Below are 22,491 nucleotides of genomic sequence, written 5' to 3'. Positions count from 1 at the left end.
ACGTTAGACTAGTAGGTCTATCATTTCCTAGTTTATCTCCCTCATGCTTAAACAGTAGAGTGACAGTGGCAATTTTTCAAATGAAGGGGACAATTCCTGAATCGAGAGCTTTGGAAGATCATGACTAAAGCATCTGCAATTTCCTCATCATCATCTTTTAATACCCTGGGATGGAAACCATCAGGTCTTGGAGATTTATCAATCTTCAGTCTCAATATTTTCTCCATTACCATTTCTTAACTTGTATTAAATCTAGTAAGTTTCTCCCCTTGATTTATATTTAGTTTTCCTTATATCTCTGGTACTTTATCCTCATCCTCTACTGTCAAGACCGATGCAAAGTAAACATTTATCAAGTCTGCCATTTCTTTATTTTCAATTAAAATATCACCTGCATCTGTCTTTAAGGGGCCCACATTATCCTTAGCCACCCTCTTTCTCTGTTATTCTGTGGCATTTGTATGTACCTTTGATGTACCATGATTTATTGATAGTATGCATGGAATGTAAAACCTTTTAGTGTTGTCCTTGATATCCCTCAAGTTTTTTCTCGTATTCCCTTTCCGCAGCTCTTACTACTTTCTTTGTATCCTGTTGCTGATCTTTATATCTCCCCCAGTCCGCAGGATCTCCGCTATTCTTTGCACTTGTGTAAGCCCTTTCCTTTAGTTCTATACCATCTCTCACCTCTTTTATTGATCAAGATTGTTTAATATGTAGCTCAATTTGAAACGTGGAAATGATCTACAGAGCATCGACCAATAGGACCCACTTTGGGGTCGCAGATATTGCTGTTTTATTTTAATAATGTGATAATCATTTGAAACAGGATAGCTGAATTATCTGGTGCAACAGGGTTCACCAGTGACGATGCACCTTCTCTTACGCACCAGAACAGTGAGGCAGAACATCAAAGAGAAATTACTGCAGAACAGACTCAGACAGTCTGGATTTCACTGGATACACCAGGTTCTTCACTGATGGGTGAGTATGGTTGTGCTGCAGTTTATGTCACATGTTTAGTCTGATCTTGTTTTGAGGGATTTTTTTTGTACAGGAGGTTGATTATCTTTAATTATAAGGATGTTTACTTCCTTAGGAGCAGAAGATCAAACAAACTTCTTATTTTCAGTGGGATGTCCTAAAGGCAGACACGGCAGACACGGTGGCATAGTGGTTAGCACTGTTGCCTCACAGCACCAGGGACCCAGGTTCGAATCCGGCCTCGGGCGACTGTCTGTGTGGAGTTTGCACATTCTCCCCGTGTTTGCGTGGGTTTCCTCCGGGTGCTCCGGTTTCCTCCCACAGTCCAAAGATGTGCGGGTTAGGTTGATTGGCTATGATAAATTGACCCTTAGTGTTAGGGGGATTAAATATGTGGGGTTACGGGGATAGGGTGGGATATGTGTTGGTGTAGGGGTTACGGGGATCGGGTGGGATATGTGTCGGTGCAGGCTCGATGGGCCGAAATGGCCTCTATCTGCACTGTGGGGTTTCTGTGATTTCTGTGAAAGGAGCGTCGGTGAGCTGTGGTCTGCTCCAAGTTCTGCCGATCTATGCCTTTGTTACCTCTAGACTCGACTATTCCAACGCTCTCCTGGCCGGCTTCCCGCCTTCCACCCATCGTAAACTTGAGCTCATCCAAAACGCTGCTGCCCGCATCCTAACTCACACCAAGTCCCGTTCACCCATCACTCCTGTGCTCGCTGACCTACATTGGTTACCGGTCCTGCAACACCTCGATTTTAAAATTCTCATCTTGTGTTCGAATCCCTCCATAGCCTTGCCCCTCCCTATCTCTGTAATCTCCTCCAGCCCTACAACCCTCTGAGATTTCTGCGCTCCTCCAATTCTGGCCTCTTGCGCATCCCTGATTTCCTTCGCTCCACCATTGGCGGCCATGCTTTCAGCTGCCTAGGCCCTAAGCTCTGGAATTCCCTCTCTGAACATCTCCACCTCTCTATCTCACCCTTTTCCTTTAAGACGCTCCTTAAAACCTACCTCTTTGGCCAAGATTTTGGTCACCTGTCCTAATATCTCTTTATGTGGCTCGGTGTCAAGTTTTGTCTGATTACGCTCTTGTGAAGCGCTTTGGGAGATTTTACTATGTTAAAGGCGCTATATAAATGCAAGTTGTTGTTGTTGTTTGAAGTGATGCTCCCTTTAAGAAATAACTCTAAGTAACCTGTTGTAATAAATTGACTCCCCGCCCGGGGTTTGCCGTGGGAGGCAATTTTAAAGGCCGGGGTTCATTAATATTTTGTCAGACAGCTGCCCACTTGGATCGGGTGTAAAGAGGCAGCTCATCTGGAGCTTTACTGGTGCTTTTCAAGTTTCAGCCCTTCATGCATCCCAGTTTAATGACTGGGAGGTGTCTGGCCACCTTGAACCCTTGGAGCACTAAAGTCGGCCTCCAGAAAAAGTAATGCTGCCTCTTTTTCAGAGTGCAGCGGCACTTTAAGAGCTGCTGCACTCCCAATTCTCCTCCTCCCGCTTTCCTAAAGTGACTCAATGCTCCCTGAGCACAACAAAACAGCAGGGAGCTTATTTAAGTTATGGAAATTACCTACTCTGTGGAATCCCTCCATGGCCTCGCCCTCCCTATCTCTGTAAGCTCTGCCAGCCCTACAACCCTCCGAGATATCTGCCCTCCTTCAATTCTGGCCTCTTGTGCAACCCTTATTGTAATCGCTCCACCATTGGTGGCCGTGCCTTCAGTTGCCTAGGCCCAAAGCTCTGGAATTCCCTCCCTAAACCTCTCTGCCTCTCTTTCCTCCTTGAAGACAATCCTTATGACCAAGCATTTGGTCATCTGTCCTAATAGCTCCTTATGTAGCTCGGTGTCAAATTTTGTTTGTTAATCGCTCCTGTGAAGTGCCTTGGGACATTTTACTACATTAAAGGAAAGGGGAAAGGCCAGAGGTTAGTGTGAGGAGACTGTGGTGAGGGATGGGGCAGGAAGGGAAAGGGGAGGCAACAGTGAAAAGAGGGTCAGTGGACAATCGAGGGGGCAAGCAAGTCATTGGAAGGGGTAGGTGGTTGGAGACGGCTGCAGGAGCAAACATCAGACGTTCCTTTCTGCTGCTGCTCTCCTCACTGGCCAGATCCCTCCTCCCACCCCGACCTGCTCTCCTCCTCTCACCCGACCTGCTCTCCTCCTCTCACCCCGACCTGATCTCCTCCTCCCACCCCGACCTGATCTCCTCCTCCCACCCCGACCTGCTCTCCTCCTCCCACCCCGACCTGCTCTCCTCCTCCCACCCCGACCTGCTCTCCTCCTCCCACTCCGACCTGCCCTCCTCCTCCCACCCCGACCTGCCCTCCTCCTCTCACCCGACCTGCTCTCCTCCTCCCACCCCGACCTGATCTCCTCCTCCCACCCCGACCTGCTCTCCTCCTCCCACCCCGACCTGCTCTCCTCCTCTCACCCGACCTGCTCTCCTCCTCTCACCCCGACCTGATCTCCTCCTCCCACCCCGACCTGATCTCCTCCTCCCACCCCGACCTGCTCTCCTCCTCCCACCCCGACCTGATCTCCTCCTCCCACCCCGACCTGCTCTCCTCCTCCCACTCCGACCTGCCCTCCTCCTCCCACCCCGACCTGCCCTCCTCCTCCCATCCCGACCTGATCTCCTCCTCCCACCCCGACCTGATCTCCTCCTCCCACCCCGACCTGCTCTCCTCCTCCCACCCCGACCTGATCTCCTCCTCCCACTCCGACCTGCTCTCCTCCCACTCCGACCTGCTCTCCTCCTCCCACCCCGACCTGATCTCCTCCTCCCACCCCGACCTGATCTCCTCCTCCCACCCCGACCTGATCTCCTCCCACCCCGACCTGATCTCCTCCTCCCACCCCGACCTGATCTCCTCCTCCCACTCCGACCTGCTCTCCTCCTCCCACCCCGACCTGCTCTCCTCCTCCCACCCCGACCTGCTCTCCTCCTCCCACCCCGACCTGCTCTCCTCCTCCCACCCCGACCTGCTCTCCTCCTCCCACCCCGACCTGATCTCCTCCTCCCACCCCGACCTGATCTCCTCCTCCCACCCCGACCTGATCTCCTCCTCCCACCCCGACCTGATCTCCTCCTCCCACCCCGACCTGATCTCCTCCCACCCCGACCTGATCTCCTCCTCCCACTCCGACCTGCTCTCCTCCTCCCACCCCGACCTGCTCTCCTCCTCCCACCCCGACCTGCTCTCCTCCTCCCACCCCGACCTGCTCTCCTCCTCCCACCCCGACCTGCTCTCCTCCTCCCACCCCGACCTGATCTCCTCCTCCCACCCCGACCTGCTCTCCTCCTCCCACCCTGACCTGATCTCCTCCCACCCCGACCTGATCTCCTCCTCCCACCCCGACCTGATCTCCTCCTCCCACCCCGACCTGCTCTCCTCCTCCCACTCCGACCTGCTCTCCTCCTCCCACCCCGACCTGATCTCCTCCTCCCACCCCGACCTGATCTCCTCCTCCCACCCCGACCTGATCTCCTCCTCCCACCCCGACCTGATCTCCTCCCACCCCGACCTGACCTCCTCCTCCCACCCCGACCTGACCTCCTCCTCCCACCCGACCTGATCTCCTCCTCCCACCCCGACCTGCTCTCCTCCTCCCACTCCGACCTGCTCTCCTCCTCCCACTCCGACCTGATCTCCTCCTCCCACCCCGACCTGATCTCCTCCTCCCACTCCGACCTGCTCTCCTCCTCCCACTCCGACCTGATCTCTCCTCCCACCCCGACCTGATACCTCCCTACAGCCCCACTAAATTCCCTTCTCCCACCCGACCCCAGATTTTTCTTGGTCTACACTATATAAATGCCCACCCTAAACAGATGGACTGTTAATGTAAAGAGTACCTTCCCCATATTACATGAAGAGATTTATTGGGAACGAAAATACTTATTTTTCAAGTGCCAATGAGAAAGCACTTACTTCATAGGAAGTATCTGTCTGCAAGTGCAATCCTGTCACTTCACAGTGCAATACCCACACCCACTCTGTCTTTAACCTTCTACACTGTTCTGATGAAGCTCAACGCAAGCTCGAGGAACAGCACCTTTCCACAGACTCTCTGTGGGGTGCAGCCTGCACCCTTGATGCACTCTTCTCCCAGGCTCCTGGCTCGCTGATCCCTGTTCTGTTTTTTGTAGTTTCATTTCTACCAGCCTTACCCCCTGCCTGCACCCAACCCCTTGAAATTCAATGGCATTACCATCTCCGAATCCCCCAACATCAACATCCTCGGGGGTGGTTGGGGGGGGTCACCATTGACCAGAAACTTAACTGGTCCAGCCACTACAAGAGCAGGTCTGAGGTTAGCTATTCTGTGGCGAGTGTCTCACCTCCTGACTCCCCAAAGCCTTTCCACCATCTACAAGGCAAAAGTCAGGAGTGTGATGGAACACTCTCCACAGCCCCAACAACACTCAAGAAGCTCAACACCATCCAGGACAAAGCAGCCCACGTGATTGGCACCCCATCCACCACCTTAAACATTCATTCCCTCGACCACTTGCGCACCGTGGCTGCAGTGTGTACCATCTACAAGATGCAGTGCAGCAACTCGCCAAAGGCTTCTTCGACAGCACCTCCCAAACCCACGACCTCTGTTGTGTGTGTTCAGCGTGCTGTGTGTGTGTTCAGCGTGCTGTGTGTGTGTTCAGCGTGCTGTGTGTGTGTTCAGCGTGCTGTGTGTGTGTTCAGCGTGCTGTGTGTGTGTTCAGCGTGCTGTGTGTGTGTTCACCGTGTTGTGTGTTACATAGAATTACATAGTATTAACAGCACACAAACAGTACATTTGGCCCAACTCATCTATACCGGTGTTTATGCTCTGCACGAGCCTCCTCCCATCCTTCTTCATCTCATTCCTATCACCATATCCTTCTATTGCTTTCTCCCTCATGTGCTTTTCTATCTTCCCCTTAAAGGCATCTATGCTGTTTGCCTCAACTACTCCATGTGGTAGCGAGTTTCACAGATCGGGTGAAAGGTTCCAACCTGAACTGTTAACTTCTCTCTTCTCTCTGCAGTGTCTGACTGACCTGCTGAGTGTTTCCAGTACCACGGGAGATCTGCTAATAATTAATTTCTCTTCTTACAGAGGTTCAAAGGGAAAGTCCCAAAGAATTAAAGGAGGCTCAATTACTGGAGACTTTTTCTGATTCTGAGGTAGGCTGTGTTACTTGTGATATTTATGGTAATGAATACAGTTGTTTACTGCCAAGACTTTCTCAAGAGAGACTAGCTTTTCTCTATTAGTTTGTATCTTTTTATTTTACTTTCTCACTTTAAGTTCCCCAGCACCATGCTTCAATCCCTAACCAGTAGGTGGGCAAGCAACCCATTTCTAGCCAGCCCTTTTTCCCTCTTTCTCCCAATTTCTCCTCTCCTGAAGACAGCCGTGGCTCAGTGGGTAGCACTCCCGTCTCCGAGTTAGAAGGTTGTGGGTTTCAGCCCCACTCCCGAGAAATGAATACAAAATCTAGGCTGACACTCCAGTGCAGTACTGAGGGAGTGCCGCACTGTTGGAGGTGCCATCTTTCAGATGAGATGTTATACCAAGGCCACGTTTCCTACTTTACAACAGCGACTACACTTCAAATGTACTTAATTGGCTATAAAGCACTTTGGAACGTCCTGAGGTCGTAAAAGGTGAGGTCGTAAACTGAAGCCCTGTCCACCCTCTTGGGTGGACGTAAAAGATCACATGGCACTATTTCGAAGAAGAGCAGGAGAGTTCTCCCCAGTGTCCTGGTCAATATTTATCCCTCAACCAACACACAAAACTAATTATCTGGTCATTATCACATTACTGTTTGTGGGAGCTTACTGTGTGCAAATTGGCTGCTGCGTTTCCCACAATGCAACAGTGACTACACTTCATTGACTGTAAAGTGCTTTGGGATGTCCTGAGGTCGTGAAAGGTGCTATATAAATGCAAGTCTTTCATTTAATTTTCAACTTCAGAAATCAATGGGATGAAAATCAGCCAGGTTCTACAATGGATGGGCGATCCACTCTGGCAGGTTACTGCCCAGGTGCCAAAGTTGAAAATTACACCCCAACAACTTGATGCTCAATGAGTGTCAGCAGTCCTCTGGTAACTTTATAGAGAGGACCATCTTCACATGTGGGCTGAGACAAGGAGTATCAGCAGATGATGTTGTACTTGTGATATGGAGTGGATCTTTTTGTAGATTTTCTGATTCTGAAGCATTACAAAGTTGAGGAGAAATAACATTAGTGTTACACTGTGCACAGTTTTGGTCTCCATGTTACAAAAACGATATAGAGGCACTGGAGAAGGTGCAAAAAGACTTGCAAGGATGATACCAGAACTGAGAGGTTACAACTATCAGGAAAGATTGTATAGGCTGGGGCTCTTTTCTCTAGAAAAGGTGACCTAATAGAGATCTTGAAAATTATGAAGGGGGTTGATAGGGTAGATGTAGAGAAGATGGGAAAGCCAAAAAATAGGGGCCATAAATATAAGATAGTCACTAATAAATCCAATAAGGAATTCAGGAGAAACTCCTTCACCCAGGGAATGGTGAGAATGTGGAACTCGCTACCATCAGGAGTAGTTGAGGTGTAGATACCTTTTAAGCAGATGCTAGATAAGTACATGAGGAAGAAAGGAATAGAAGGATATGCTGATGGGTTGAGATGAAGAGGGATGGGAGAAAGTTCGTGTGGAGCATAAACACCGGCATAGACCAGTTGGACCGAATAGCCTGTTTCTGTGCTGTAAAGTCTATGTAAAAAACACTTCTACAAATTACAGTAGCTTCCCCCCTCCCCCCAGACTTTACAGAGCTTCAAAGGCTCCTCAAAAACAAATGCACTCCACTCAGAACATAGTGGTGGATTTTGTCTTTACTGCCTGGGCGTTAAGCATCACTTGGGCAATGGAGCGGAAAGGAAAATCTGTAGGATGGAACATACATCCCCAACAGAACTTGCCTGATTTTCCTGTCATTGAAATTAATGGAATAAAAATCAGGCGGGTTGTGCAATGGGCGGCTTCCACTCCACCAGATCACCACCCAGGTGATAAATGAGAATTTCCACCTCCACCTCTCCGCCCACCGCCCACCCCCCACCCACCCAATATGAAAAACCCTCTTGAACTGAAAAACTTTTGATCATTTTGGTGAGGGGCAGTAGGTTTAGCTAAGCAACATGGGAAGGGCATAGTTGTTTTGTGACTTGTTGGGCAATAAATGCTGGCCTTGCTGGCGATGCCCATATTCCAAGAATGAATAAAAAATAAACTTGCTATGTCCTTTGGGGAAGAGGAGACCAAAGATCTCAGTGCACACCATTTTACACTATTTCGCTCGTCACTTAAGGCATTTGGCTCAATGGTGTAATAACTTTCAATATTGCCTGTTGATTCACTAGAGAATCGGTAAAAGATTATTGTGCTCTTGTCCTGTTAGGATGCAATTACTTTTCCTCTTTGGAGGATGACTGCAGTGGTTAAAAATGTCTATATCCAAAGGGTATAATCCCATGGTTCCAAGTACAAAATACTGCTTCTCAGATACAGAGGCAACCCACAGCTGTTAAGAGATAAACATAATTACCCAATTCTTCTCGAGTTAAGATGAGTATGGTAAGAGGATACCTGATGTTCTGACGGTGTTTGCAGTATTTATAAGAGTTACCCAGCCAAGAGCCACAGGCAACAAGATCGTTAGTTTGTTTTATCATCTGGTCCATGAATTGAATGAATATTATATTGAATGGGGACTGGTTGGGCTGATTTTCCTCCCCTCCTTTTCACTTGAGTGCAAATCAGGTGGAGCCCCCCCAAAGTGTCCTTCATCTGAATAGACCAGAACCCGCTCGTTCAGGTCAGGTTGTGTTCAGATCATTATCACGGCCCCAGTGTTCCCCTTGGTGCAGGAGTGCCTCTGGGAAAAGGGCCTGTCCCCAAAGACATGAAGGAAAGTGCACCAATGCTGCAGGCTTGAGAGGCTGGCAGATACAATGGCTGCCTGTATAGGGGCCTTTAACCCGAAGACCTCCAGCCCTGAGGATTCTCCTGCTGGCTTTGTGAGAAAAAATACTTACCTGATGGGAGGTGCGAGGGTGGTCGCTGGTAGCCCCTTCTCAGATCCTGCGGTCTGAGGGAACGGCACACAACGTCCAAGGCCCACTTTCATTGGGCCAGGTGGAGAGCCAAGGAAATGAGATGGGTGGTGTGGTGCCATAACTACCACCTCATCAGCATGGTCTTTAACTGCTTCTGCTGTCCTCTTGGGGAAACTCCTGCAAATGCACATGTAGCACAAAGAGTACGGACAACAGGCATAATGGTCCTTCCTTCACGTTCTCCTCCACTTTACACCCAACACAATAGGCGAAGCAAAGGAGAATCAACCACCAAGTATTTTATTTTCTGTTCAGATTGTAGTTCTGTTCAGGTTACTCCAGTGAGTATTAAAAATTAAACACATTTCCAAACTAAAAATGAGAGAATAGATGGCATGAGACGAGCACACCGTCCATCCACCTACAGGACCCAGCATGAGACTACCACACTGTCCATCCACCTACAGGACCCAGCATGAGATTAGCACACTGTCCATCCACCTACAGGACCCAGCATGAGACGAGCACACCGTCCATCCACCTACAGGACCTGACCCAGCATGAGACTACCACACTGTCCATCCACCTACAGGACCCGACCCAGCATCAGATTAGCACACCGTCCATCCACCTACAGGACCCAGCATGAGACTAGGACACTGTCCATCCACCTACAGGACCCGACCCAGCATCAGATTAGCACACCGTCCATCCACCTACAGGCCCCAGCATGAGTCTAGCACACCATCCATCCACTTACAGGACACCTGAGTCTAGCATACCGTTCATTCACCTACAGGACACAGCATCAGACTAGCACACCGTCCATCCAGCTACTGGACCCAACATGAGTCTAGTACACCGTCCATCCAGCTACTGGACCCAACATGAGTCTAGTACACCGTCCATCCACCTACTGGACCCAACATGAGTCTAGTACACCGTCCATCCACCTACTGGACCCAACATGAGTCTAGCACACCGTCCATTCACCTACATGACCCAGAATGAGACTAGCACACCGTCCATCGTCATACAGGACACATGAGACTAGCAGACCATCCATCCACCTACAGGACCCAACATGAGATGAACACACTGTCCGTCCACCTACAGGACCCAGCATGAGACTAGCACACCGTCCGTCCACCTACAGGACCCAGCATGAGACTAGCACACCGTCCGTCCACCTACAGGACACAACATGAGACTAGCACACCGTCCGTCCACCTACAGGACACAACATGAGACTAGCACACCGTCCATCCACCTACAGGATCCAGCATGAGACTAGCACACCATCCATGCACCTACAGGACCCAGCATGAATCTAGCACACCATCCATCCACCTACAGGACACATGAGACTAGCACACCGTCCATCCACCTACAGGACACATGAGACTAGCACACCATCCATCCACCTACAGGACCCAGCATGAGACTAGCACACCGTCCGTCCACCTACAGGACACAACATGAGATTAGCACACCGTCCATCCACCTACAGGATCCAGCATGAGACTAGCACACCATCCATCCACCTACAGGACCCAGCATGAATCTAGCACACCATCCATCCACCCACAGGACACATGAGACTAGCACACCGTCCATCCACCTACAGGACACATGAGACTAGCACACCATCCATCCACCTACAGGACCCAGCATGAGACTAGCACACTGTCCATCCACCTACGGGACCCAGCATGAGACTAGCACACCGTCCGTCCACCTACAGGACACAACATGAGACTAGCACACCGTCCGTCCACCTACAGGACACAACATGAGATTAGCACACCGTCCATCCACCTACAGGATCCAGCATGAGACTAGCACACCATCCATCCACCTACAGGACCCAGCATGAATCTAGCACACCATCCATCCACCTACAGGACACATGAGACTAGCACACCGTCCATCCACCTACAGGACACATGAGACTAGCACACCATCCATCCACCTACAGGACCCAGCATGAGGCTAGCACACCGTCCGTCCACCTACGGGACCCAGCATGAGACTAGCACACCGTCCGTCCACCTACAGGACACAACATGAGACTAGCACACCATCCATCCACCTACAGGACCCAGCATGAGACTAGCACACCGTCCACCCAACTACAGGACCCAGCATGAGACTAGCACACCGTCTATCCACCTACAGGACACATGAGACTAGCACACTGTCCATCCACCTACAGGACCCAACATGAGACTAGCACACCGTCCATCCACCTACAGGACCCAACATGAGACGAGCACACCGTCCATCCACCTACAGGACCCAGCATGAGAGTAGCACATCGTCCATCCACCTACAGGACAAATGAGACTAGCACACCGTCCATCCACCTACTGGACCCAACATGAGACTAGCACACCGTCCACCCATCTACTGGACCGAACATGAGAATAGCACACCGTCCATCCACCTACATGACCCAACATGAGACTAGCACACCGTCCATCCACCTACACGACCCAACATGAGACGAGCAGACCGTCCATTCACCTACAGGTCCCAGCATTAGACTACCACACCGTCCATCCACCTACAGGACCTAGCATGAAACTAGCACACCGTCCATCCACCTACAGGACACAGCTTGAGACCAGCACACCTTCCATCCACCTACAGGACCCAGCATGAGACTAGCACACCATCCAGCCACCTACAGGACCCAACATGAGTCTAGCACACCGTCCATCCGCCTACAGGATGCATGAGACTAGCACACCGTCCATCTACCTACAGGACCCAACATGAGACTAGCACACCGTTCATCCACCTACAGGACCCAACATGTGACTAGCACACCGTCCATCCAGCTACAGGACCCAGCATGAGACTAGCACACTGTCCATCCACCTACAGGACACATGAGACTAGCACACCGTCCATCTACCTACAGGACCCAACATGAGACTAGCACACCACCCATTCACCTACAGGATCCAGCCTGAGACTAGTACACCGTCCATCCACCTACTGGACCCAACATGAGACTAGCACACCGTCCATCCACCTACATGACCCAACATGAGACTAGCACACCATCCAGGATGGTGTGTTGCCTCCCTGGTGCAAGGGTCAAGGATGTCTCAGAGCGGCTGCAGAACATCTTGGAAGGGGAGGGTGAACAGCCAGTTGTTGTGGTGCATATAGGTACCAACGATATAGGTAAAAAGCGGGATGAGGTCTTAAAAGCTGAATATAGAGAGTTAGGAGGTAAATTTAAAAATAGGACCTCAAAGGTAGTAATCTCAGGATTGCTACCAGTGCCACGTGCTAGTCAGAGTAGAAATAGAAGGATATTTCAGGTGAATACGTGGCTAGAGGAATGGTGCAAGGGGGAGGGATTCAAATTCCTGGGACATTGGAACCGGTTCTGGGGCAGGTGGGACCAGTTCAAACCGGACGGTTTGCACCTGGGCAGGGCCGGGACTGATGTCCGAGGGGGAGTGTTTGCTAGTGCTCTGGGGGAGGGTTTAAACTAAAATGGCAGGGGGTTGGGAACCTGAGCAGGGGGACAGAGGAAAGGGAAACAAGGATAAAAGCAAAAGATAGGAAGGAGAAAAACAGAAGTGGCAGTCAGAGAAATCAACAGTTTAAATCAAACATGGCCACAGTAAATAATAATTCTAATAGGTCTAAGAGCGTTAAAAAAACAAGCCTGAATGCTTTGTGTCTTAATGCGAGGAGCAGTCCTAATAAGGTGGATGAATTAGCTGTGCAAATAGAGGTAAACAAAATGATTTGATTGGGATTACGGAAACATGGCTCCAGGGTGGCCAAGGCTGGGAACTCAACATTCAGGGGTATTCAATATTCAGGAAAGATAGGCAAAAAGGAAAGGGAGGAGGGGTAGCATTGCTGGTTAAAGAAGGGATTAACACAATTGTAAGGAAGGATATTAGCTCTGATGATGTGGAATCTGTATGGGTAGAACTGAGAAACACCAAGGGGCAGAAAACGTTAGTAGGAGTGGTATATAGACCTCCAAACAGTAATGCGGAGGTTGGGGATGGCATTGAAAGGGAAATTAGAGAAGCGTGCAATAAGGGCACAGCAGTCATCATGGGTGACTTTAATCTACATATAGATTGGGCTAACCAAATTAGTAACAATACTGTGGAGGAGGAATTCCTGGAGTGTTTACGGGATGGTTTCCTGGACTAACGGGCAGCACGGTGGCATAGTGGTTAGCACTGTTGCCTCACAGCGCCAGGGGCCCGGGTTCGAATCCAGCCTCGGGCGACTGTCTGTGTGGAGTTTGCACATTCTCCCCGTGTTTGCGTGGGTTTCCTCCGGGTGTTCCGGTTTCCTCCCACAGTCCAAAGATGTGCGGGTTAGGTTGATTGGCTATGATAAATTGACCCTTAGTGTTAGGGGGATTAAATACGTGGGGTTACGGGGATAGGATGGGATATGTGTCGGTGCAGGCTCGATGGGCCGAAATGGCCTCTATCTGCACTGTGGGGTTCCTGTGATTTCCTGTGAATATGTCGAGGAACCAACCAGAGATCAGGCCATCTTAGACTGGGTATTATATAATGAGAAAGGATTAATTAGCAATCTTGCTGTACGAGGCCCCTTGGGTCGGAGCGATCATAATATGATCGAATTCTTCATTAAGATGGGGAATGAAGTAGTCGACTCAGAGACTAGGGTCCTAAATTTAAATAAAGGAAACTACGATGGTCTGAGGCGTGAGTTGGGTAGGATTGATTGGGGAATGTCACTCAAAAGGTTGACGGTGGATAGGCAATGGCAAACATTCAAAGACCGCATGGATGAACTACGGAATTTGTTCATCCCAGTTTGGCATAAAAATAAAACAAAAAAGGTGACTCAACCGTGGCTAACAAGGGAAATTAGGGATAGCATAAGATCCAAGGAGAGGACATATAAATTGGCCAGAAAAAGCAGTAAACCTGAGGATTGGGAGCAGTTTAGGATTCAACAAAGGAGGACAAAGGGATTAATTAAGAAAGGGAAAATAGAATATGAGAGTAAGCATGCAGGGAACATAAAAACTGATTGTAAAAGCTTTTATAGATATGTGAAGAGAAAAAGATTGGTGAAGTCAAGCGTAGGTCCCTTGCAGTGAGAATCAGGGGAATTTATAATGGGGAACAAAGAAATGGGAGAACAATTAAATACATATTTTGGTTCTGTCTTCACAAAGGAGGACACAAATAACCTCCCAGAGATGTCAGGGAACATAGGGTCTGATGAAAGGGAGGAACTGAAAGAAATCAGTATTTGTAGGGAAATGGTGTTAGGGAAATTGATGGGATTGAAGGCCGATAAATCCCCAGGGCCTGATAATCTACATCCTAGGGTACTTAAGGAAGTGGCCCTAGAAATAGTAGATGCATTGCTGATCATCTTTCAACATTCGATGGAATCTGGAACAGTACCCATGGATTGGAGGGTAGCTAATGTTACTCCACTATTCAAAAAAGGTGGTAGAGAGAAAATGGGGAATTACAGACCAGTAAGCCTGACATCGGTAGTGGGGAAAATGCTAGAGTCCATTATAAAAGATGTAATAGCAGAGCACTTGGAAAACAGTGACAGGATCGGGCAAAGTCAACATGGATTTACAAAAGGTAAATCGTGCTTGACTAATCTACTGGAATTTTTTGAGGATGTAACTGGTAAAATAGATAAGGGAGAACCAGTGGATGTGGTGTATTTGGGCTTTCAGAAGGCTTTCGATAAGGTCCCGCATAAGAGATTAGCGTGTAAAGTTAAGGCAAATGGGATTGGGGGCAAGATATTGACTTGGATAGAGAACTGGTTGGCAGACAGAAAGCAAAGAGTTGGAATAAACGGGTCTTTTTCCGAGTGGCAGGCAGTGACTAGTGGGGTACCGCAGGGATCGGTCCTTGGACCCCAGCTATTCACAATATATATTAATGATCTAGACAAGGGAACTAGATGTAATATCTCCAAATTTGCAGACGACACAAAGCTGGGTGGGCATGTGTGCTGTGAGGAGGATGCCGAGAAACTTCAGGATGATTTGGACAGGTTGGGTGATTGGGCAAAAGCATGGCAGATGCAATATAACGTGGATAAATGTGAGGTTATCCACTTTGGTGGCAAAAACAGGAAGGCAGATTATTATCTGAATGGCAATTGATTGGGAGAAGGGGAAGTGCAACGAGACCTGGGTGTCCTTGTGCACCAGTCGCTGAAGGTAAGCATGCAGGTGCAGCAGGCGGTTAAGAAGGCAAATGGTATGTTGGCCTTCGTAGCGAGAGGGTTTGAGTACAGGAACAAAGATGTCTTGCTGCAGTTATACAGGGCCTTGGTGAGACCACATCTTGAGTATTGTGTGCAGTTTTGGTCGCGTTATCTGAGGAAGGATGTTCTTGCCATGGAAGGAGTTCAGCGAAGATTCACCAGGCTGATACCTGGGATGGCAGGAATGACATATGAGGAGAGATTGGGTCAATTGGGCTTGTACTCACTGGAGTTTAGAAGAATCAGAGGGGATCTCATTGAAACTTTAAAAATTCTGACAGGACTGGACAGACTAGATGCAGGAAGGATGTTCCTGATGGTCGGGGAGTCCAGAACCAGGGGTCACAGTCTAAGGATAAGGGGTAGGCCATTTAGGACAGAAATGAGGAGGAATTTCTTCACCCAGAGAGTGGTGAACCTGTGGAATTCTCTACCACAGAAGGCAGTAGAGGCCAATACATTAAATATATTCAAGAAGGAGTTGGATATATTTCTTAAGGCTAAAGGGATCAAGGGGTATGGGGAGAGGGCAGAGACCGGGTACTGAATTTGGATGATCAGCCATGATTGCATTGAATGGTGGAGCAGGTTCGAGGGGCCGAATGGCCTACTCCTGCTACTATCCTCTATGTTTCTATGTCCATCCACCTACAGGACCCAGCATGATACTAGCACACTGTCCATCCACCTACAGGGCCCAGCATGAGACTAGCACACCATCCATCCACCTACAGGATCCAACATGAGACTAGAACACAGTCCATCCACCTACTGGGCCTAACATGAGACTAGCACACCCTCCATCTACCTACAGGACCCAACATGAGACTAGCACACCGTCCATCCACCTACAGGACCCAGCATGAGACTAGCACACCGTCCATCCACCTACTGGACCCAACAAGAGACTCGCACACCGTCCATCCATCTACTGGACCGAACAAGAGACTAGCACACCGTCCATCCACCAACATGACCCAGCATAAGACTAGCACACCGTCCATCCACCTACAGGACACATGAGACGGGCACACTTTCCATCTACCTACAGGACCCAACATGAGTCTAGCAGACCATCCATGCACCTAATGGACCCAGCATAAGTCTAGCACACTGTCCATCCACCGACAGGACGCATGAGATTAGCACACCGTCCATCCACCTACAGGACCCAGCATGATACTAGCACACCATCCATCAACCTACTGGGCCCAACATGAGACTAGCACACCGTCCATCCACCTACAGGACACATGAGACTAGCACACTGTCCATCCACCTACTGGACCCAGCATGAGACTAGCACACCGTCCATCCACCTACAGGTCCCAACATGAGACTAGCACACCGTCCATCCACCTACAGGACACATGAGACTAGCACACCGTCCATCCACCTACAGGTTCCAACATGAGACTAGCACACCGTCCATCCACCTACAGGTTCCAACATGAGACTAGCACACCATCCATCCACCTACAGGACCCAACATGAGACTACCACACCATCCATCCACCTTTTGGAGCCAACATGAGACTAGCACACCGTCTGTCCACCTACAGGACCCAGCATGAGTCTAGCACACCGTCCATCTACCTACTGGACCCAACATGAGACTAGCACTCTGTCCATCCAGCTTTTGGACCCAACTTGAGACTAGCACACCGTCCATCCACCTGCAGGACCCAGCATGAAACTAGCACACCGTCCATCCACTTACAGGACGCAGCATGAAACTAGCACACCGTCCATCCACCTACAGGACCCAGCATGAATCTAGCACACCGTCCATCCACCTACAGGACCCAGCATGAACCTAGCACACCGTCCATCCACCTACAGGACTCAGCATGAGACTAGCACACTGTCCATCCACCTACATGACACATGAGATTAGCACACCGTCCATCCACCTACATGACACATGAGACTAGCACAACATCCATCCACCTACAGGACAGGACCCAGCATGAGACTAGCACACCGTCCATCCACCTACAGGACCCAGCATGAGACTAGCACACCATCCAACCACCTACAGGACCCAGCATGAGACTAGCACACCATCCAACCACCTACAGGTCCCATGGTTCAAATCCAGCCCAGTTTCCTATTTGTTTTGCCTATTTTCTCCTCTCTCTCCCTTTCCTCTCCCGAATTTCTTGGAGGTTCAATTCAACAGGCACTAACCACACCTTACCCAAATGTCCATTCTTCACATGAAAGTCTTGACAGTGAGAGTCAATAGTCAAGAGTCTGTCCACCTACAGGACAGCCCGATCCTGTCCTCACCTAATGTCCAGTAGAGGTCACTGGACAGGAACAGGAAGTCTGGCTGCTTTACCGCTCCCTAGCCCAAGCATGCGGAGGCCAACCATAGCATAACGACCCACCACCATAGCTGAGCTGCACTAACCATCTACAAGCCCAGGAACAAATCGTGGGGCCATGCTCCATGGCCTCAGCTAACCTGTCCTTCTGTTTCTTATGTAAAGACACTAAGGAGCACCTTTGGGGCAGAGAGATTTAGATGTCAGAATACAGAAATCACTAAAAGCTAGTAGACAGGTAAAAAAAAAAAATTAAAAAGGCTAGTGGAATGTTGGCCTTCGTCTCAAGATGGCTGGAATACAATGGGGTGGAAGTTATGTTACAGCTGTCCAGAGCTCTGGTTAGACAACATCTGGAGTACTGCATTCTGTTCTGGGCCCCGCACCTCAGGAAGGATATACTGGCCTTGGAGGGGGTGCAGCGCAGGTTCACCAGAATGATACCGGGGATAAAAGGGTTAAATTATGAGGACAAGTTGCATAAACTAGGCTTGTATTCCATTGAATATAGAAGATTAAGTGGTGATATAATTGAAGTGTTTAAGATGATTGAAGGATTTGATTTGGTATGGAGAGAGAGGAGCTCTTTCCTCTGGTGGAGAATCCAGAACAAGGGAGCATATCCTTAAAATTAGAGCGAGGCCGCTCAGAGGTGATGTCAGAAAGCACTTCTTCACACAAAGGGCAGTGGAAATCTGGCACTCTCTGCCCACAAAAGCTATTGAGGCTGGGGGTCAATTGAAAATGTAAAATAATTGAGATTGATAGATTTTTGTTAGGCAAAGGTATAAAGGGATATGGAACCAAGGTGGGTTGATGGAGTTAAGATACAGATCAGTCATGATCTAATTGAATAGTGGAACAGGCTCAAGGGGCTAAATGGCCTACTCCTGTTCCTATGTTCCTAAATGAGTGAGGTTTACTCTCTGCCTGGTTGAGCTGCACCTGAGCTGGGAATACTTGCTGCTGATATTAGGTAGCCAGAATAGAAAAATGTTCCATTGCCCAACAGTGACGTTGCCTCCTTGAGCAGCACAAAAACAACTTGTGTTTCCCACCTTAAAGGAAACGGAATAATTACTGAGCAATTCAGCAGTCGAGTTAATGTGAGAGTCGGTGGTGGGACACACAAATGATACGGCCTTATTGTTTGAAAACACAGTGAGAAAATGCTACACATTTGTTGGCAAAATATTAAAATTCTGTGAATGGTTTGCACCATCACACACATCTTCTGACACCTTTGTGGACCATTTCATGTAATGCTTCATCTATTACACTTCTCAGTCATAATTAATCATAGAATTCACAGCACAGAAACAGGCCATTCAGCCCAACTGGTCTATGTCGGTGTTTATGCTCCACATGAGCCTCCTCCCACCGTACTTCATCTCACCTCATCAACATAACCTTCTATTCCTTTCTCCCGCATGTACTTATCTAGCTTCCCCTTAAATACATCTATGCTGTTTGCCTCAACTACTCCTTGTGGTAGCAAGTTCCACATTCTAACCACTCTCTGAGTAAAGAAGTTTCTCCTGAATTGCCTAATGGATTTATTAGTGACTATCTTATTTTTATGACCCCTAGTTTTGGACTCTCCCACAAGTGGAAGCATCTTCTCTATGTCTACCCTATTGAACCCCTACATCATTTTAAAGACTTCTATCAGGTCACCCTTCAGCCTTCTCTTTTTCTAGAGAAAAGAGCCCCAGCCTGATCAATCTTTCCTGAAAGTTATAACCTTTTCTGTAAATCTTTTTTGCACCTTCTCCAATGCCTCTACATCCTTTTTTTAATATGGAGACCAGATCTGTGCACAGCACTCCAAGTGTGATCTAACCAAGGTTCAATACAAGTTTAACATAACTTCCCTGCTTTTCAATTCTATTTCTCTAGAAATGAGCCCCAGGGCTTTGTTTGCTTTTTGTTATGGCTTTGTTAACTTGCGTTGCTACTTTTAATGATTTGTGAATGTGTACCCCTAGATCCCTTTGCTCCTCTAGCCTATTTAGAATCTTATTTTCCAAGGAGTATATGACCTCCTTATTCCTTTTACCAAAATGCACCACCTCACACTTATCGATATTAAAATTAATTCACCATTTACACGCCCATTCTGCAAGTTTATTAATGTCTTCTTGTATTTTGCCGCAGTCTTCCTCAGTATTAACTATACCCCCCAATTTGGTGTCGTCCGCAAATTTTGAACTTGTACTTCTTAACCTGGGCAAATGTGTTCTGCCACATGACTCCATCGTTCTCCCGCCTGATTGAGTCCTAGCTTTTGTTCAGCCTTGACTTCCATTTTCTCAAGAGAAGCAGGTGACCGTGGAGAAATATGTTAAAACAAACCAAAAATAGTTTAAAAGTGCCAACGTACCTGTAAACACAGAAAAGTTAAAATTTTAAACAATGATTCTTACTGTTACACCTTCTGCCTCCTTACTTGTCTCTTTCTTAAAGATGCAAAACAATCTTAAAATGCTGTGGTCCCAGCTCTCTCTTTTTCTCTGCCTCTCTTTCCAAGAACATACCAGTTCCACAAATTCAGAGTGCTGGTCTGCAGCCTCACCTGTAAGTGACCCCAGCATTCATATCAAGCCTATATGTGACTCCAATCCCACACCAATGTGGTTGACTCTTAACTGCCCTTTGAAGTGGCCGAGCAAGCCACTCAGTTGTATCAAACCGCTACCAGCGGTTTAAGGCGGCCCACCACCAACTAAGGAGGGGCATTAAATGATGGCCCCCACCTCCCGAGAATGAATTTTTAAAAATCCGCAGTGATTTCATCTTCTATCCATAAAAAACATCACCTACACTCTCATTTTACATGGTATAATATTCCTGTTTTCATAAACCAGTGCATGCTCTGACTTACAGTGAGCAGCCCCAATCATTGCACGCTTAGGTCAACTACATCTTATTTACTGTGGGTGAAGGAAGCTTACAGATCTACCAAGAACCAAAAATTTACAGGCACCTGACAATCTGCAAGCTTCCCCCTGCAGCAGAAATTAAGCTCTAAATGACAGCAATTGGATCTTGTGGCCTTAAAGAGACAGGTCACCCTAAAGACAGCTCAATTTTAGCAGCAGTGTAACACATTGGAGCCTATGTGGGATAAAACTTCTTCTGGCCAGAAATTCTGCAGGGCTACCATCGGTCTACTGCTGTAACCAGCGGAAAAATTGGGGGAAATGGTGTGAATGGCCGTTTAGGGTGCATTTCTGGGGTGTCCGCCAGTCTGACACTGAAGTCACAGTGGAAGTCAAGCGATCTTCCCATGGAATTTGAGGGTCTCTGTCTTTATAGCACTGTATATGAATGTACAACAGTGATGGATAGGATAAGACCCACTGGTCCATCCAGCCTGTCCCATACTACAGCGATGCCTTGTGTGTCACAATACAGACACTCCACACCACATCCCGAGAAAAAATCCCAGGCCAATTAGGGAGGAAAAAACTGGAAAATTTCTCTCCGACACTTAGGTGATCAAAACTATTCCATGAGAACACTCTGGCCCTGATTAATGCTATACAGTACTTACCTTTTATACAAGGTGATGTTAATGACCTACCATGAGCACTGCCATGGGACATCCGCTAGTATTACTAAACTCTGGTTACTTTCTTTGAATTATTTGACACCTCCCCTCCATGAACTTTGACACCAACGTTGCTTCAGGAGCATGGCCACTGGTATACGGTGACTGAGTAAGTTATGTTCTTCCCTCATTACCTGTGACTCTGGGATGTCTGACCAATATTGGGGAGTGTAGGGGCATGTGTTCTGTGATTCCCTCTATTTCGAATTAGGGTCATGGCTATATGTTTACTGAATAAGTCACGTTCCATTTTTATTACATTGGGTAAGGGTTTTTATTTTCAGAATTGTATTGGATTCCATCCATTTTTCCCATCAGTAGTCTTGTGCATGAGTCTCTCCTAATAAATATGATAACTTCAGTCATTCATTTCTGAAATGCGCTGTGTGATCTCGTAAACTAAAATGATTTGCCCAATGCGTTTGAAGTTGGATATTCATGGAATTAGCTGGTTTGTATCCATGTGATTGTAAATGTTTATGGTCTTCACTGACCTTCATTGGCTCCCTATCCCCCGCACGCATCAATTTCAAAATCCTTGTCCTCTTCTACAAGTCCCCTGTATCTTGCTCCTTATTGCTGCGACCTCCCTCAGCTCCATGTTCTCATAAACACCTTGCACGCTACCAACTCTGGCCCCCTTCTTCCCGCTCCCCCCCCCCCTCGCCCCACACCCCATTCCATCTTCAAATCACAGAGCTTTCAGCCATCTCAACCCCAGACACTTTGTACCTCTCCGCCTCTCTTCCCCCTCCTTTGAAACCTGCCTCTTTGACCTTGCCTTGGGTGTCCATCCCGAACCCTTCTCGCTCCAACTGCTCAAGAGTCCAGTTCTTTGCACCTCTTGCGAAGCGTTTTGGGATCTTTTATTCTGTTCAAGGTGGTTATATAAATGCAAGTTGTTTTTTGTTCTTTCCTTAGGATTCTCAACATCTTGTGATCAGCAGCACAGATACCACTATTTGTGAATACTGCAATCAGATCAGATTGCCCTTCCCAGTCCCACAGCAGTTAGACTCCGAAGATCCAGAGAAGGTAAAAGAATTTGGGGCAGGTGTGGAAGTTATTTTTGAAACTGAATGTAATCATTGAATAGATTTTGCTTCCCATTTCGTGCTCTTTTTTGCGTTTTGCAGTCTCTCAGTCTGGCAGCATTATCAAAGTACTTCCTAACAATTTTGT

At 48.2% G+C, this 22,491-nt stretch overlaps 1 protein-coding gene across 1 annotated transcript in view; it reads left to right on the top strand.

The window, feature by feature from the left end:
• The first annotated feature begins 797 nt into the window (after nucleotides 1-797).
• LOC147107443 (uncharacterized) overlaps nucleotides 798-22,491 on the top strand; it is a 37,165-nt gene continuing 15,471 nt past the window's right edge. Inside the window, exons 1-3 of the mRNA XM_086007411.1 lie at nucleotides 798-984; nucleotides 6,098-6,165; nucleotides 22,231-22,344. Coding sequence (XP_085863537.1) covers nucleotides 981-984; nucleotides 6,098-6,165; nucleotides 22,231-22,344 — 186 coding nt within the window. The 5' untranslated portion in view covers nucleotides 798-980. The remainder of the gene's footprint in view (nucleotides 985-6,097; nucleotides 6,166-22,230; nucleotides 22,345-22,491) is intronic.

This window comes from Somniosus microcephalus, chromosome 14 (genome assembly GCF_052327205.1).
Source record: "Somniosus microcephalus isolate GS21.2 chromosome 14, FLI_Smic_1.0, whole genome shotgun sequence".
Lineage (NCBI taxonomy): Eukaryota > Metazoa > Chordata > Chondrichthyes > Squaliformes > Somniosidae > Somniosus > Somniosus microcephalus.
The sequence above is the reverse complement of the archived record's forward strand: the minus strand, read 5'-3'. Positions and strand labels throughout refer to the sequence as shown.